We start from the raw sequence: 15,939 nt of genomic DNA, 5'->3' as shown, positions 1-15,939 counted from the left end.
CCACGTTGATACACATTTATTCACAACGCCGGTGGAGAATTGCACCCCCATCCCTAAACGGCACTCACAACACCTTCGACGGTGTGGTGTGTGCGGCGTGGAAAGACATAAACGCCGTTGATCCATGCCCAGATCGTATGGTCTTAAAGAGGAGTTCCCATGTTCAAGTCGACGGTGTGGTGTGTGCGGCGTGAAAAGACATAAACGCCATTGATCTACGCCCACATCGTATCGTCTTAAAGAGGAGTTCCCATATTCAAACCTGGGCAAGGAATTACCGTTCAAAACAAAAAGGTCCTCAACCTAAATATACAAACTTATCAATAAAAGTAGAGCCGTCTCGAGAACTAGGGGTGCAAACGAGCCGAGCCGAGCCCGAGCTCGACTAGGCTCGAGCTCAAGCTCGTTTAACATATGAAAGCTCGAGCTCGGCTCGATTCGAGCTTTATTTCTAAAGCTCGAGCTCGGCTTGAAAGTAAATTTTCAAACTCGAGTTCGGCTCGGGCTCGACTCGTTTAGTATTTATTAATTAATTTATACTAATTATAATTATTATTATACATATAATTAAGTTATTTTTTATATTTATATAAATGGTAATTATTATTATATAAATATATGTTTAATATATAAATAAAAATATATAAACAAAAAGCTCGTTGAGGCTCGCGAGCCTGTTCGAGCTCCATATGCGAAGCTCGGGCTCGTTTACTAAACGAGCTTGTTTTTTAGGCTCGGGCTCGTTTAAGCTCGGCTCGTTTGAGTTTTTTTCGAGCCGAGCTCGAGTAGCTCGCGAGTAGCTAAGCTCGTTTGCACCCCTATCGACAACTCTCAGAAAAGAAAAATATAGGACCCGGGCCACATAAAAAACCCTTCGTTCTTCAGTAGGGTTGCAACAGTCAGTCAGACAGACGCCACCACTACATCTTTCTCTCTCTACAACTGAACTATCAACCATTCGTGTGTGTGTTTTCTACACCTACTTTCTCTCTCTAGAACCCTTTAATTTACAACACAAACAATGGGCGCTTCTCTGCCTCCGAAAGAGGCCAATCTGTTCAAGTTAATCGTCGTAAGTTCTTCATTCGTTATCGATTTAATTAGTTAATCGATTTGCTGTTGTTGTTTTGGAACCCTAGGGTTTGTGTAGTGTTTAACTTATTGTTAACTGTTGTAGATGAATTTGGATTATTAGGTTCAGTTATGAAAAGCATGTTGATGTTGCCATTGTTAGATATGTTACTATACAAATTTACAATACAGTTTAGCAAGCTGCATATACATAATGTTATATATAGTAAATATCATTTATTGACACTTTTTTACATCTCATTTGTGTTAATAGCTACTTAGACTGATGCCACATGGTGATCTTGGTAATGCGGGATGCGCGCGCATCATGTATGTGAGGCGTTTGTTATTTAAAAAAATGATTATAGATAACATTATAGGGTGGAGTTCTAGAGTGAACACTAGTGTATTTGCGAACTTAGTGAACAAATTTTGTCCATTGATTTACACACGTGTATGGCTAGGATTTCATCATCAAATCGTAAAATACACTATGTATTTCATCATCAAATCGTAAAATACACTAGTGTATTTCATCATCAAATCCTGGCCATTGATTTACTCACGTGTATGGCCAGAATTAGTTCGCTCAGTTCGCAAATACACTAGTGTTCACTCTTGAACCTAATCCTAATATTATAGCTTGTTAACTTTAAACACTTAAATTTTAGAGATTAAAATAAAAAAAATAGAAGAAAATAGCTCTAGTACCATTCAAGAAGTTCAATATAACCAAAATTAGCCTTGAACTCTTTAAGTGTACAAGTAGTATATGCAAAAGGTACTAGTAATCTATGTAGAAACCAAAATAAGGTTCAAGAAGGTCAATATAACCAAAATAAGCCTTGAACTCTTTAAGTGTACAAGTAGTCTATGCAAAAGGTACAAGTAATCTATGTAGAAACTCGTTTAACAACTTCCTCAGCTCATTGTACAAGCTTGTTAAGCACCTTCTACAAGCTCATTGTATTATTGTACAATTGTACTCTATAGTGGTTGATTTTAGGAAAATGCATGCATAATGCCAGTGCATTATGCGATTTGGGGCGCATCATCCTCGCATCATGTAAAAGCAGCGTGATCTCATCAGCTCATGGTGCGCATCACGTATTATGCACGCATTTTAAAACCAAGAAGGTGATTAAGGACTGAACATCACGCTCTAGTTAAACGACAAATGTGCCTAATATGTGATTTTAAAAATCATTTTGTTTTGTTGTATTTGGGCGCGCTCACTAGGTTAATAATAGGACTAGCATCATTGTCTGATTGTTGACTGGTTTGCTAATGAAATGATTAAATGTTCTATTGATTGTTTGTTTGGCAGAAATCTTACGAAACCAAACAGTACAAGAAGGGGTTGAAGGCTGCCGATGCTATATTGAAGAAGTTTCCAAATCATGGAGGTCTGTTAGAAGTTATCACCTATTGCAACTTTAGTTTTTAGCCTTGGTTTAGGAAATGCTACTTGTCTTAGTTAATCTAGTATAAGTAGCATTCTGCTGTTCCTAAACAATGCTGCACTCATGTTTCACATATGTTTTTATATATGTTGCATACTAGATTAAAGATTCCAATGTGGAGTGAAAACAAGCACCCGTTGCTTATAAAATTAGTCATGTTTGTTTGTTGTAAGCATTAAAATCATATTGAATATAGCTCTTGAGTTCAGATGTAAACATGTAAGTCCTTAAACAGAGAGAGATAAAGGTGACCTTTTTAGTTGTTACCGACCACTGAGACTGCAAATCATACACCTTATCATCCAGGCCATTTATCTGAAATATTTTTTCAACTTGATTATCTTGAACCGTTGCACAATAGCTTGATAGAATATGTACAAACACATAGCTTTTACAAAAATAGAATCATGAGTCTATAGATAGCATGTTAATGATTGTATTATCATGATTAAGCATTTTGTTTGTCTTCCATCTATTAAATGTTTTTCATTTGTGATACTTCGGATTCTAGAAACTCTTTCAATGAAAGGATTAACACTGAACTGTATGGATCGTAAGCCAGAAGCATACGAGCTAGTACGGTTGGGATTAAAGGTCTGAAACATATTCCTTCTATTTTCACTAAAATTTCTGTAAGTGCAACTTTTGTGGTATGATATGGATTTTACAGTATCGTTTTTTTTAATTGTAGAATGATTTGAAAAGCCATGTTTGTTGGCACGTGTATGGTCTTCTCTATCGTTCAGATAGAGAGTATAGGGAGGCAATAAAATGTTACCGGAATGCTCTGCGGATAGATCCAGATAACATTGAAATACTGAGAGACCTATCGTTATTGCAGGTAGATATTCTTACTCTTTGTAGCACTCATTTCACATTTTCACCACTTCTTCTTTTCATAAGTTCTCTTCTCGTTTGGAGCAGTTATGAGTCTGCATTTCGATTGGATTTAGTGTAAATACAACCAGGCATAGTTAGAGATAATGTTTGATTATGGACAAAATGACTGAGGTTAACTTGTTTTCTGATTAGATTTAGTTATTAGTTAAGACTCTTTGTTGTTAATACTACTTAAATCATACGAGAAAAAGAATATATTTTAAGTTGTGTTTTTTCGTTGTTATTTAGTGGATACCAGGTTTTGAACAATCTGTAATAGTTATTCTTTGTTGTTGCTATGATTTGTGTGTAACGTCTCTTTAGGATTATGTCCTATCTTATATTGATTCTTATAATTTGCACTAATGGTTCTGTGTATCTTGTCATTTGCTTATTTCTTTCTTTCATAGATTACGAAATGATCACATAAGTGCAACCGGAGCATAGCGGTCGAATGCTTTGGTCTCAAATGGTTTGGGAGTTATTTATGATAGAATATTTTGAGTGAGTTATAACATTTGTTGATTGAGTTTTATGGATGATATCATAGTAGATGATACAATATCCAATTTTCTACACCATACTAAAAATGACATGCGAGTGTTTTTATAGCATGGCTGGTTCTTTAATTTAGAGCACAAGGGTTAAAAAAATTTATTAGACCATAGATCTTAAGACATTCATGAATGAGAAGTACTTATAGTTTGAAGAACATATAGGTTTGTTAAGAGTATCTAATAAGATATGTTTGAGTTTTGAAGGTTGTGTTATGTTGATTTAAAAGAAACTTGTTATCATTCTTGTAAGATCTGTGAGTCATACATATAAGTTCAAAGATAAAATTTATGGTTGATCATGAGACTAATGTAATGGTGTTTATTCTTATATAATCCGTATTGGTAGTGTAATTTTGTGGTTGGAATTAAGACGAAGGATATTTAGAAATTGGTCATCTTGGTGAATATGTTTGTAATTGCATACTTCTAGTCTTAATATAAAGGATTTACTTTTGTTGTGGTTTAAGCTAATATATGTTGAAATATTTCGATGTCTCACTTTCTGTACCGAGATTGAGTTATAAGCATTGTTATGTGAAGAGTTTAAGACTACCCGCATTTAAAACCCAACCCAACCTTTCACATCTATTAGCATCCCAATCTAAACCATTTTTTAGACGAAAATACCCTTGACTTAACGGAGAAGAATGAACGGAATTAATGAGCCGGATGAGAATGGCAAGATCTCCAACCTTTTGGATCCAGATGCGGAAAAACAAACCTTTGGACAAAGTCGCAAAACTGGCCAAATCTTAGGGATGGAATGGCATTTTACTGTAGTTTAATTGCAAACGTAGGATTGGAGAGTTGTATTAAAAAAACTCACTTTTTAATAAAATTTATATCAAATTTATTATAAATATTTATAATGTGGTTGTTGTATTATAAATATTGAAAATAACTATTTCATTTTGAAACTAGACTAATTTATAAAAGATGGTGTCTTTTAGATTAAAAAAAATATTACAAGTTATTAGAAAAATAAATTAAAGTTGACATTAGTTGTAAGGAAAGGAAAAAGAACAGAAAAATATGGATTAATAGCAATTTGACATGTGGCATGATTTTGGGTTGCAACCTTGGTTGCCATGGCAACCAGGTTGTGAGTTTTTCCCCCATAAAGTGCTTTTTTTTTTAATTAAATCCACATGGCAACCAACCCAAGGACTGGGTCCCCATAGTGAGTTTTTCCCAAAAAAATATTGATTTCTTTTTTATTAAAAATAAATCCACTTGGCAACCAACCCAAGGAGTGGGTCAACATAGTGTTATAGTCTAAGTGGATGTACTTATAGAACCAGATTTTATTATGAACACACATTACAGATATCTAGCAATATCTTATTAAATATTGTGATTTAGCTTCTTATAAGTGGAAGGATATTCGACACTTCGTAGGTTAAGGATTTGGAAGACGTGATGTCGAATGTTTACTGTTGACACTGATTGTTTGATTATTAAGTATCTGAGGCCCTTTTATGAGGTGGATAATTTGATAGCTGGTATTTTACTTTTAATTATTTTGTAGATCTTTGGGGTCATGTAAAGTTCTTAACATGATCTAAAACCCTAAAAGCTAGAGATGTAGTCATGTGTTGTAAAGTTCTTAACTTGATCTAAAACCCTAAAAGCTAGAATCATACAGTAGAGTGAATCCAACAGGGTAAAGTTAAGAGCTATTATTTGATCGCTTTAAAGTGATTAAGGTGAATTTGCTTTTTGGTTATGAATTAGTGTCTCGGACTCTCATAGTTAATACTATTTAAATCATATGAGAAAACAGCTACATTTTGATTGGTCGATTTTATGTAATTAACGTGTACCAGTTTTTAAACATATTTTTCATTTTCAGGCACAAATGCGAGACTTGGCTGGTTTTGTTGAAACCAGACAACAGTTGCTGACATTGAAACCAAGTCATCGAATGAATTGGATCGGTTTTGCAGTTTCTCAGCATCTGAACTCAAAGTAAATGTGATATTTGGTTATATTCTTGAACTTTCTATTATCTTCATAGGATAAGGATCACTACAGAACACTAATTATTGCGAGAACAAAAAGAACAACTCTAAATCACTAAATTTTGGGATTTAAGGTTCATATTTCTTAAATTTTATGTTTCTTACATTCATATGTGTATTATATATAAATAAAAAATCATATATTTTCCCTACATATAGTATTATAGTCTACATACATGTAGTTAATTTAGCCTACATATAACCTACATGTGTGTAGGTTATTTAAAAACTGAAGATTTTTCATATTTTTGTTTTAAATTCTAGTGTGAGAAACAATAAATCTTACATTTATAACATTTTCATTTACTTTTTAGGATTGAAAAAATGAGTGATTTATTTTGTTCTGCGTGTTCTCGCAATATTTAGTGTTCTGCATAGAACCTTCCCCTATATATACCATGATAAGTGTTAATTTGTTAGGTTTCATTTGGTTTAGTATCATTTTTTCTCTTATCTCAAGTTCTCCATATTTTGGTTCCCATAAACATTGAGATTTATTTCATTTTTTGCCCTATAAAAGTTCAGAATTCGTGTTTACCCCACCAAATTTCATAACGTGAAATACTGAAATTTACCTTTTCATAAGACTATAATTCTCATGTTTATATTTGAAAAGACTTAAACTCATCTTTACCTTTTTTATGGTATATAAAACAGGATCTATTACTTATACAACGTGTTTAACTGAATAAATGAATTAGAAAACAACATTTAACGTTATTACTGTGAATCCTCTCAGTGCATGGGATTCTTTTCATTTATCATGTGAAATGAGTTCGTTATAACTTATGAGTAACTGATTTTATTTTGTTTACCATGGGATGAGTAAATATGAGAACGTTTATGTGTTGAAAGGAAAGTATAATATTATGTATTGTATATATATGAACTTACCCTAGTAATTATTACTCCTATCAAGTGAATAGGGCCCACAATCACAATTATACATATAACCACTAAATTTTGTAATTTCATATTGAGGCGTCATGTTTTTTTGCCAGTGCATCCAAAGCCATTGACATTCTAGAAGCATATGAAGGGACTCTTGAAGAAGATTATCCTCCAGATAACGAACGCTGTGAACATGGTGAAATGCTGTTATACAAGGTAATATATATAATACTCAATGCCATAATAACTTACCTTACACAAAACCATTTTATTACTTTGTTTGCATGTTTCATTCTCCAGATATCTTTATTAGAGGAATGTGGATTGCTTGAAAAAGCTCTTCTTGAGTTACACAAGAAAGAATTGAAGATAGTATGTTCATCGTTCCATTTTCTTTCTTCTTCTGTATTGTATATTTAAAAAAATTAGCCTAATTTATTACCTTCTGCAAATATTATCATAGGTTGATAAATTATCCTACAAGGAAGTGGAGGCTTCTCTTCTTGTGAAGCTTAATCGCCTTCAAGAAGGTGAAAAATTGCACAGAGTTCTGTTATCAATGAATCCCGACAATTACAGGTAGAATTTTTTTTATTTATTTGTAGTTTTAGTGCGGGGGAATGATATTAATTGGGCTCTTGTGCTGTTAGATACTATGAAGGATTGCAAAAATGTGTTGGACTATATTCGAAAAATGGTCAATATTCCTCTGATGAAGTTGACCAATTGGACTCGTTATACAAGTCACTTGGGCAGCAATACACCTGGTCTTCTGCTGTTAAGGTGACTAACCGTTCCAAATTTATATTTTTTGTTAAGAGTAAATTGCCGTTTTCGTCCCTGAGGTTTGGCCAGTTTTGCGACTTACGTCCAAAGGTTTGTTTTCCCCATCTAGATCCAAAAGGTTTGAAATCTTGCCATTTTCTCGTTAACTCCATCCATTTTTGTCTGTTAAGTCTAGGGTATTTCCGTTCTTATTGTTAACTTAAAGGGCAATTCGGTCTTTTTCACTTTATGTACGAGCACTTAGCAAAATGTACAAGTATTCAACAGACTGAATTGCCCTTTCAGTTAACAAAAAAGACGAAAATCCGATGACTTAACGGAGAAAAATGGATGGATTTAACGAGCTGGATGATAATGGCAAGATTTTAAACCTTTTGGATCCTGATGCGGAAAAACAAACCTTTGGACGAAAATCGCAAAACTGGCCAAACCTCATGGACGAAAATGACATTTAACTCTTTATGTTAATTGTTATCTCTTTTCGATATCTAAGGCATGCCGCTTTATTTTCAGAGAATCCCATTAGATTTTCTAGAGGATGTAAAATTTCGAGATGCAGCTGATAACTATATTAAGCCGCTCCTAACAAAGGTACTTACAAGTTTGTTACTTTTTGACCTTTTAATAAATTACAGCTTATAATTTTACTAACGGAAAATGTAGGGAGTCCCTTCACTTTTCTCGGATCTTTCTCCTTTATATGATCATCCTGGCAAGGTTTGTGCAAGCTACCATCTAGAAACATCTAGATCATTTCACTTCATGATTCCTTATATTACTATGATAAATCTCTCTCCTTTTTTACAGGCTGATATTCTTGAAAAGTTGCTCCTTGATTTGGAGGAATCAGTTAAAACCGCTGGTGGATACCCCGGAAGGTAATTGTGATTTATCATTTATGTATAATGTAATAGACTAATAGCTACCGGTTCTTCACATTTTTGAATACCGCTAAATTGTTGTGTCGGATTTAATATGTAGATCGGAAAAAGAGCCCCCTTCAACGCTGATGTGGATCTTGTTTTATCTGGCTCAAGTTTGTCCTCACTTTATGACTACTTTTTGATTTATAAATTGTTTTTTACTTATTTTCGTATAGTTTCGCTTGTGTAGCATTATGACAGACGTGGGCTGTATGATGTTGCTCTTGCTAAAATCAATGAGGCTTTGCAACACACTCCGACTGTCATTGATCTATACTCCGTTAAGGTTTGTTTACGCTATCCGTTGTTTCATTTTGTATACATTTGTATGAAGAGTAAAATGCCATTTTCGTCCCTGAGGTTTGGCCAGTTTTGCGACTTTCGTCCAAAGGTTTGTTTTTCCGCATCTGGATCCAAAAGGTTTGAAATCTTGCCATTTTCATCCCACTCATTAACTCCATTCATTTTTCTCCGTTAAGTCAGTGGTATTTTTCGTCTTTTTTGTTAATTTAAAGGGCATTCGGTCTTTTTCACTTTATGTACAAGCATTTAGCATAATGTACAAGTTATTAAAATACCGAATTGCCCTTTAAGTTAACAAAAAAGTCGAAAATACCCCTGACTTAACGGAGAAAATGGATGGAGTTAATGAGCCGGATGAAAATGGCAAGTTTTCAAACATTTTGGATCTAGATGTGGAAAAACAAACCTTTGGATGAAAGTCGCAAAACTGGCCAACCTCATGGATGAAAATGGCATTTTACTCTTGTATGAAGGTTAATTTACCAGGCCTGATAACTTGCAGGAAAAAGTTATCTTAATGAATATTAGTGAATCATAATGGAGTTTCTTTTATTCACAGAGCAAAATATTAAAACATGGCGGGGACTTCACTGCTGCTGCTGAGCTGGCAGATGAAGCTAGATGCATGGATCTTGCAGATCGATACGTCAACAGCCAATGTGTCAAAAGAATGTTGCAAGCTGACCAGGTTGATAGCACCAAATTATATATATATATATTTTTTAAAACTGGTATGTTTGTTTAACCAAATTTACTATCTTTTATAGGTTCTACTTGCAGAAAAGACAGCTGTATTATTCACAAAAGATGGAGAACAACACAATAATCTTCATGACATGCAATGCATGTGGTTGGTGACCGTTACAATCTTAACAATTATGTGTTAAAAGTTTCAACAATATCTAACAAATATCTTCATTTATAGGTACGAACTTGCGTGTGGAGAAAGTTACTTCCGGCAGGGTGATCTTGGGCGTGCTTTAAAAAAGTTCTTAGCTGTGGAGAAACATTATGCTGACATCACAGAAGACCAGTTTGACTTCCATTCTTATTGTTTAAGAAAAATGACCCTGCGTTCCTATATCGAAATGCTAAGGTTTCAAGATCGGCTTCATGCACATGATTACTTTAGGAAAGCAGCAATTGGAGCTATAAAGTATGAATTAATGACATTCTTCTCGATTATTATTTTCTTCCTTTTTGTCCCTTTTTACATGATGGTTTTCTTATTCTTTATACTAATACAGATGCTACATCAAGCTGTATGATACCCCTTCAAAGTCATCAACGGAAGAAGAAGATGAACTTGCAAAATTACCTGCTTCTCAAAAGAAGAAATTGAGGCAAAAACAGAGGAAGGCTGAAGCACGAGCTAAAAAGGTATTAAGCTTTTTTTATGTACTAAGGGTTACAAATAGTCGAATACATTTGGTTTTGTCATCTCTGTTAGCGGTGTGCATGTTTGGTTCGGTTTAAGGTAAACCGAAACCGTATCCAAAATGTTCGGTTTTCGGTTATTTCGGTTTTTGCAACGGTTTGGTTTTTCGGTTTTTGGAACACAATTACGACAGATTTAAAAATAAAAAGTATAATCCATGATTCAAGAATCTTTATTAGATGTTTATATTTAGGGGGTGTTTGGCCTAGCTTTTTTAACAAAGCTTATAGCTTTTTTTAGCTTTTTTTACAAAATAAGCTTAATTTGATGTTTGGTTTAGCTTTTTAAGCTTATGCTTATTAGCTTATATAAGCTATCTGAATAAGCTTATTTGATGATGGTTTTTTAGCTTATTTGAAGAAACCTTCTTTGTGTAAGGGCAAATGATATAAATAAGCTATAAACTAATACAAACACATTAAAAAGATCTTATCAAATGATAGAAAATAAGCTATAAGTTAGTTTAAAATATAAGCATAAGCCAAAAATAAAAACTAGGCCAAACACCCCCTTAATTTTAAGTTATTATATTTAAGGTTTTCAATTAGTAATTTTCACATAAACCTAACCTCCTAATATATTTTTATGTTTCTCCAAAGTTTTTATTAAGACAATATCTCTTATAATACTTTAAAAATCATTTAATTTACATGTTAAATTTTGTTATTTGTTGTAGGCAATGGATAAATCATTTCAATGATAGATATTCATGTTAATGTTTTTATTATAAATACTTGACATTCAAGAATAAAACTAATATTTCCTAATTCTATATATAACAAACATTAAAAGTTATGATTTTTAGGTTATTCGGTCCGCTTCGGTTTTCAAAAAATGTAAAACCGTCGTAAATTTCGGTTCGTTTTCTGTGAGGTTCGGTTAAATCGGTTTTCTGCTCACCCGATTCTCTGTCAATTTGATCTTTACTCTTTTTTTAATGTTTTATAGGAGGCAGAAGTGAAGAGTGAGGAAGCAAACGTTGGTGGCGTTTCTAAATCTGGTAAACGACAGGTCAAACCAGTTGACCCGGATCCACATGGAGAGAAGCTATTGCAGGTACCCCTTTTGTGATGCAATTATTTAAATCTTTTTTTTTTATTTTTGATTTTTTAAAGCCCTTTATGCATTTACTAAAAGTTGTTGCTTGTATAAGAATAGTATGCGACTTTTATAACTTTTGTTATTGTTAGACTGAAGATCCTTTAATGGAAGCTGGAAAGTATCTGAAGTTGCTGCAAAAACATTCATCCGATTTCTTGGAGACACATTTGCTTTCTTTTGAAGTAAATCTGAGAAAGAAAAAGATTTTACTTGCATTGCAGGTAATTTTGTTTTAGTCTATGATGTTCTTTTGGAAGCTTTAGTGTCAAGCAAATGGTTATTAGTTATTCGATGATACAGGCTGTTATAAGTTAAAAGTTTTTTTTTTTAAATTTTATTTTATGAAATTGGTATTTTAGTTTGTGCTTTGACAAAGGTAAATGCGATACTACTAAATTTTGAAATTATATGAGAATGCCTCAACTGTACTTATAGTTAATTTGATCAATAAAAATAATAAAAAACAAGCACTTTACAAAAATAAAAGATTGTAGTGATGAAGAATCAATCAAATAAGATTACATCGAAAATAAAACCTTTTACTTTTTATTGTTGGAAGTTTTATTTCCGTCCTAGAGGTACAATTGATAAAATTTCGATTTATTTTATTTGACTTGGATAATAACTTGACTGCTTTTCTCTTTAATCAGGCTCTGAAGCATCTACAACGAATGGATCCTGGAAACCCAGATGCTCATCGATGTTTGGTATGCAAGTTAATTAAGTAGAAACATTGCATACACATCATCTGATTGCTGGCAGTTTTATTTTTTAATTTATGCTTTATGAGTTTATTCATGTCATTTTTTATAAGAAAGTAGTGCACATGGCTTTCTTTGTTCAAGATCAACGGTTTTACTTATTTTATATTTTATTTTATTTTTGCAGTTGAGATTTTTCCATGAAGTTGCATCAATGCCAGCCCCTGCCACTGATGGTGAAAAACTTATTTCGGGCGTCTTGGAAGCAGAGCGACTAACTTTCAGGTTATTTTCTACGGCGTTCTAAAAATATATGAAGATCATTATACTTCTGTACTATGCTGATTTGATTTCATTTTGAGTAAACTGCCATTTTGGTCCCTGTGGTTTGGTCACTTTTGCCACTTTAATCCAAAACTCAAACTTTTTGCATCTGGGTCCCTGTGGTTTTAGTTTTATTGCCATTTTGGTCCAAAAATGAAATCAGGTCATATTTGCCTTATAAAATCCTGTTATTTTGTCATTTTCCGCAGGGGCAAAATGATCATTTCTCTTTTATAAATAAATACCATATTTTATAAGACAAATATGACCTGATTTACCTCTGAGGAAAATGACAAAATTGCAGGATTTTATAAGAAAAATATGATCTGATTTCATTTTTGGACCAAAATGGCAATAAAATTGAAACCACAGGGATCCAGATGCAAAAAGTTTGAGTTTTGGACTAAAGTGGCAAAAGTGACCAAACCACAGGGACCAAAATGGCAGTTTACTCTTTAATTTTTCTTCTGAAGATTACCTCATCTTTGACGTTTTTTTTTCTTTTTTTATTTATTGTTAATCAAGCCTTTGTCTTTTTTTAGTCAGTTGCATGGTAAATCTCTGACGGAAGCAAATACTGTTTTCCTCGAGCAACATAAAGGTAATTTTCTTTTTTCTTTTTACTTTACAACACTGGGTTATATTCTTAATGATTTGGGTCCACATTCATGATCATTGTTTTACCTTTAAGATGATTGTTATGGTGGCAATGCAGATTCCTTATTGCACAGAGCAGCAGTAGCCGAGATGATTTATTGTCTAGAACGGAACAAGGGTGATGCGATTAAATTGATAGAAGAATCACCCAATAATCTTGTGTCGAGGTCAGTGTTTGTCTGTTACTCTTAGGGCTGTAAATGAACCGAACGAACACGAACAAGACCTTGTTCGTGTTTGTTTGTTAAGAAATATATGTGTTCGCGAACTGTTCACGAACACTTATCGAACGAGATTTTATGTTCGTGTTCGTTTGTTAAGGAAATGAACTTGTTCGTGTTCGTTTGTGTTTGTTTGTTAATTTTAGGAATCAAACAAAAAGAACATTGACGAACACAAATGAACACAAAATAATGTTCATGAACACAAATGAAACAAATGAACACAAATAATCGTTCATGAACATAATATATAATACACCGACACTTATTAGATATTTAATTTGTCAGAATTTTGAAGTGTTTAAATGGATATAAAAACTAAAAACACTAATGAACTATCGAACATAAACAAACACGTTACCGAACGTTCACGAACGTAAACGAACGAACACGACCTCTGTTCATGTTTGTTCATTTAACTAAACGAACGGAATTTCTTGTTCGTGTTTGTTTGTTTGTTTAATAAACGAACGAACACAAACGAACTTCCTGCCGAACGGTTCACGAACTGTTCGCCGAACGTTTGGTTAGTTTGCAGCCCTAGTTACTCTTATTTTTTGGTTCCAACAGTATTACCGTTGCTCGTTTCACTTCAGTTTGATTATTTATACTTCATTTAATTTTAAGAGAACCTTTTTTTTTCTTAATCAGTAATGGATCGGTTAGAGAATGGAAGCTAAAAGACTGTGTTGCAGTTCACAAAATGTTGGGGACGGTTTTCAATGATAATGATGCTGCAACAAGTAAGTTTGTTATGTTTTTTTCTTGATATTTCTTACTGAGTAGCTGTTGCCGATGAAATTTCAAATGCTGAAACTGAATTAGAATTTAGTTCACCCTAGAGTTTTATAGATGGGCGGGTCGGGTAATGGGTCAAACTGGGTTTTTGTTGAAATGTATCATTTTTTGGTATGGGTCAAACTAGTATAGTTGACCACCAAAAAGTTGTCAGTTTTTATAGTGATGATTGATGTATCAGTTTTTATTACAAAAACACATTATTATTGCGATAATAATCTATAACTTCAAATACAACCATCTAGGACTCGTACATTGAAAATAAACTTTTGGCGACGTGTAGCCCATTTCATCCGTTCTCCTTTTAGCTATTTTTTACTTGGCCCGTTTGAGATAAATTACAACCCTATTCTGTAATTTAGAAACGTAAAGACAAAAATGAACTTCATAATGCGATTCGTGAACATTTACGGGATGACACTAATATTGGAAAATTGGACGTTAAATCTGTAATAAGGTGTAATATTCATTGTATGTTTTCGTCCCTGTGGTTTGTCAAAAATCACTATTTCAGTCCATTAGTTTAAAAATTGCGATTTCAGTCCCTGTGGTTTCACTTTTGTAACCATTTCAGTCCATCTCGTAACCATTTCAGTCCCTGTACTAACATAATAAATGGATTGAAATGGTTACTAAAGTGAAACCACATGGACTGAAATGGTTACGAAAGTGAAACCACAGGGACTGAAATCGCAATTTTTAAACTAATGGACTGAAATACTGATTTTTGACAAACCACAGGGACGAAAACAGTAATTAACTCTTATTTTTTTTTTTTTGCGTTAGTATTTAATTATTATTAATATATATAAAATATTTTGCAGGGTGGAAACTCCGATGTGCAGAATATTTTCCATACTCAACCTACTTTGAAGGCCGAAACTGCTCTACTCATGCTTTAAACAAAGATTCCAAACAAACGGAGTCTGAAAACGGTTCAGTTGAATTTCTTCCATCAAGTGCATTGAAAAATCTAGCAATCTAGATAAACACAAGAATGCAAATTTTTTCTTGGGTATAACTTCAAATTGACAAACTTCCATGCACTAATTTTGCGGGTTTGGTACAATGATTAAATAACACGACAGCCGACCTAGGTAAAACAAAAAAAAAGACACCATAAACCTTTGTACCATTAGTCGTAGAGTTTTTACGTTTCTAAAACGGTGTATACTTGTTTACGTGTATGGTTTTTGAGGTTTTTTTTTCCTTTTCGATAGAGGAAGAGTCGAGAAGATCCCAAAAGTATGTTGTACTTTTTATTTTTCAAACTTGTACAAATGCTATGAAAATTTTGGCATTGAGGGTTTTTACTGCTATAAACAAGTTGATCAACATTAATGTGTGTAGGGATATAGTATCAAGTTTGTGTGTTAAGAATGGAGATCACATTTTTTTTTTTTTTTGGGGGGGGGGGGGGGTAGAAAATATTATGTTGAGACCAATGTTAACGAATATCGAACCAGCGTCCTTAGTTGCTTACCCGGCCGGTCAAAAACACCGGCTGTAGGCAAAAAAAGAGAGAGGCGAGATTTGTTTATGTTCGGTCCATTAGCTTCTAACTGGACTGGTAAGTGTCTAGTTTAACCGGTCAGACGGTTCTAATGCAATATTTGACTGGTCTTTTATTTTTTTTAATTATAAATAAATTACTTTGTGCTAAACTGTTAATCAGTTTTATACATTAAACACAGGAGTGCAGGACGATTCAAAAGTAGTCAATTCAAGGATTTACTTGCATTTAAAATGTAAATTAAGGCAAGCCTCAAGGCCCAATTTCATATCCACGTGGCATCCATTTTATC

General features: G+C 33.4%; 1 protein-coding gene across 3 annotated transcripts; it reads left to right on the top strand.

Moving 5' to 3' along the window:
• The first annotated feature begins 867 nt into the window (after positions 1-867).
• LOC110914975 (N-terminal acetyltransferase A complex auxiliary subunit NAA15) lies at positions 868-15,479 on the top strand. 3 transcript variants are annotated; one of them, XM_022159591.2, is made up of 26 exons: positions 877-1,072; positions 2,399-2,477; positions 3,046-3,128; positions 3,226-3,375; positions 5,823-5,938; positions 6,993-7,098; positions 7,183-7,254; positions 7,346-7,461; positions 7,533-7,665; positions 8,182-8,259; positions 8,332-8,385; positions 8,476-8,546; positions 8,650-8,704; positions 8,782-8,877; positions 9,454-9,582; positions 9,662-9,744; positions 9,820-10,050; positions 10,142-10,274; positions 11,281-11,388; positions 11,523-11,654; positions 12,084-12,140; positions 12,322-12,419; positions 13,001-13,059; positions 13,174-13,282; positions 13,991-14,079; positions 14,959-15,479. In XM_022159591.2, the coding sequence occupies exons 1-26, from the start codon at positions 1,022-1,024 to the stop codon at positions 15,117-15,119; spliced, it is 2,649 nt and encodes an 882-aa protein (XP_022015283.1). In that variant the 5' UTR covers positions 877-1,021; the 3' UTR covers positions 15,120-15,479. The 3 variants fall into 3 exon arrangements, with proteins under 3 accessions (XP_022015280.1, XP_022015283.1, XP_022015281.1); XM_022159589.2 differs by having other exon boundaries at positions 13,988-14,079; XM_022159588.2 differs by having other exon boundaries at positions 868-1,072; positions 8,332-8,546; positions 13,988-14,079.
• Positions 15,480-15,939: the final 460 nt, after the last annotated feature.

Source organism: Helianthus annuus, chromosome 16 (assembly GCF_002127325.2).
Source record: "Helianthus annuus cultivar XRQ/B chromosome 16, HanXRQr2.0-SUNRISE, whole genome shotgun sequence".
Classification (NCBI taxonomy): Eukaryota; Viridiplantae; Streptophyta; class Magnoliopsida; order Asterales; family Asteraceae; genus Helianthus; species Helianthus annuus.
This window is presented reverse-complemented; position numbering and strand designations above follow the sequence as displayed.

Bases quoted from the DNA above. Each gene is read 5' to 3' on its own strand.
- LOC110914975 (XM_022159588.2), top strand. From the start codon at position 1,022: ATGGGCGCTTCTCTGCCTCCGAAAGAGGCCAATCTGTTCAAGTTAATC. The intron at 3,129-3,225 runs GTCTGAAACATA...TTTTAATTGTAG, and splicing joins TAGTACGGTTGGGATTAAAG to AATGATTTGAAAAGCCATGT. The intron at 5,939-6,992 runs GTAAATGTGATA...TTTTTTTGCCAG, and splicing joins TCTCAGCATCTGAACTCAAA to TGCATCCAAAGCCATTGACA.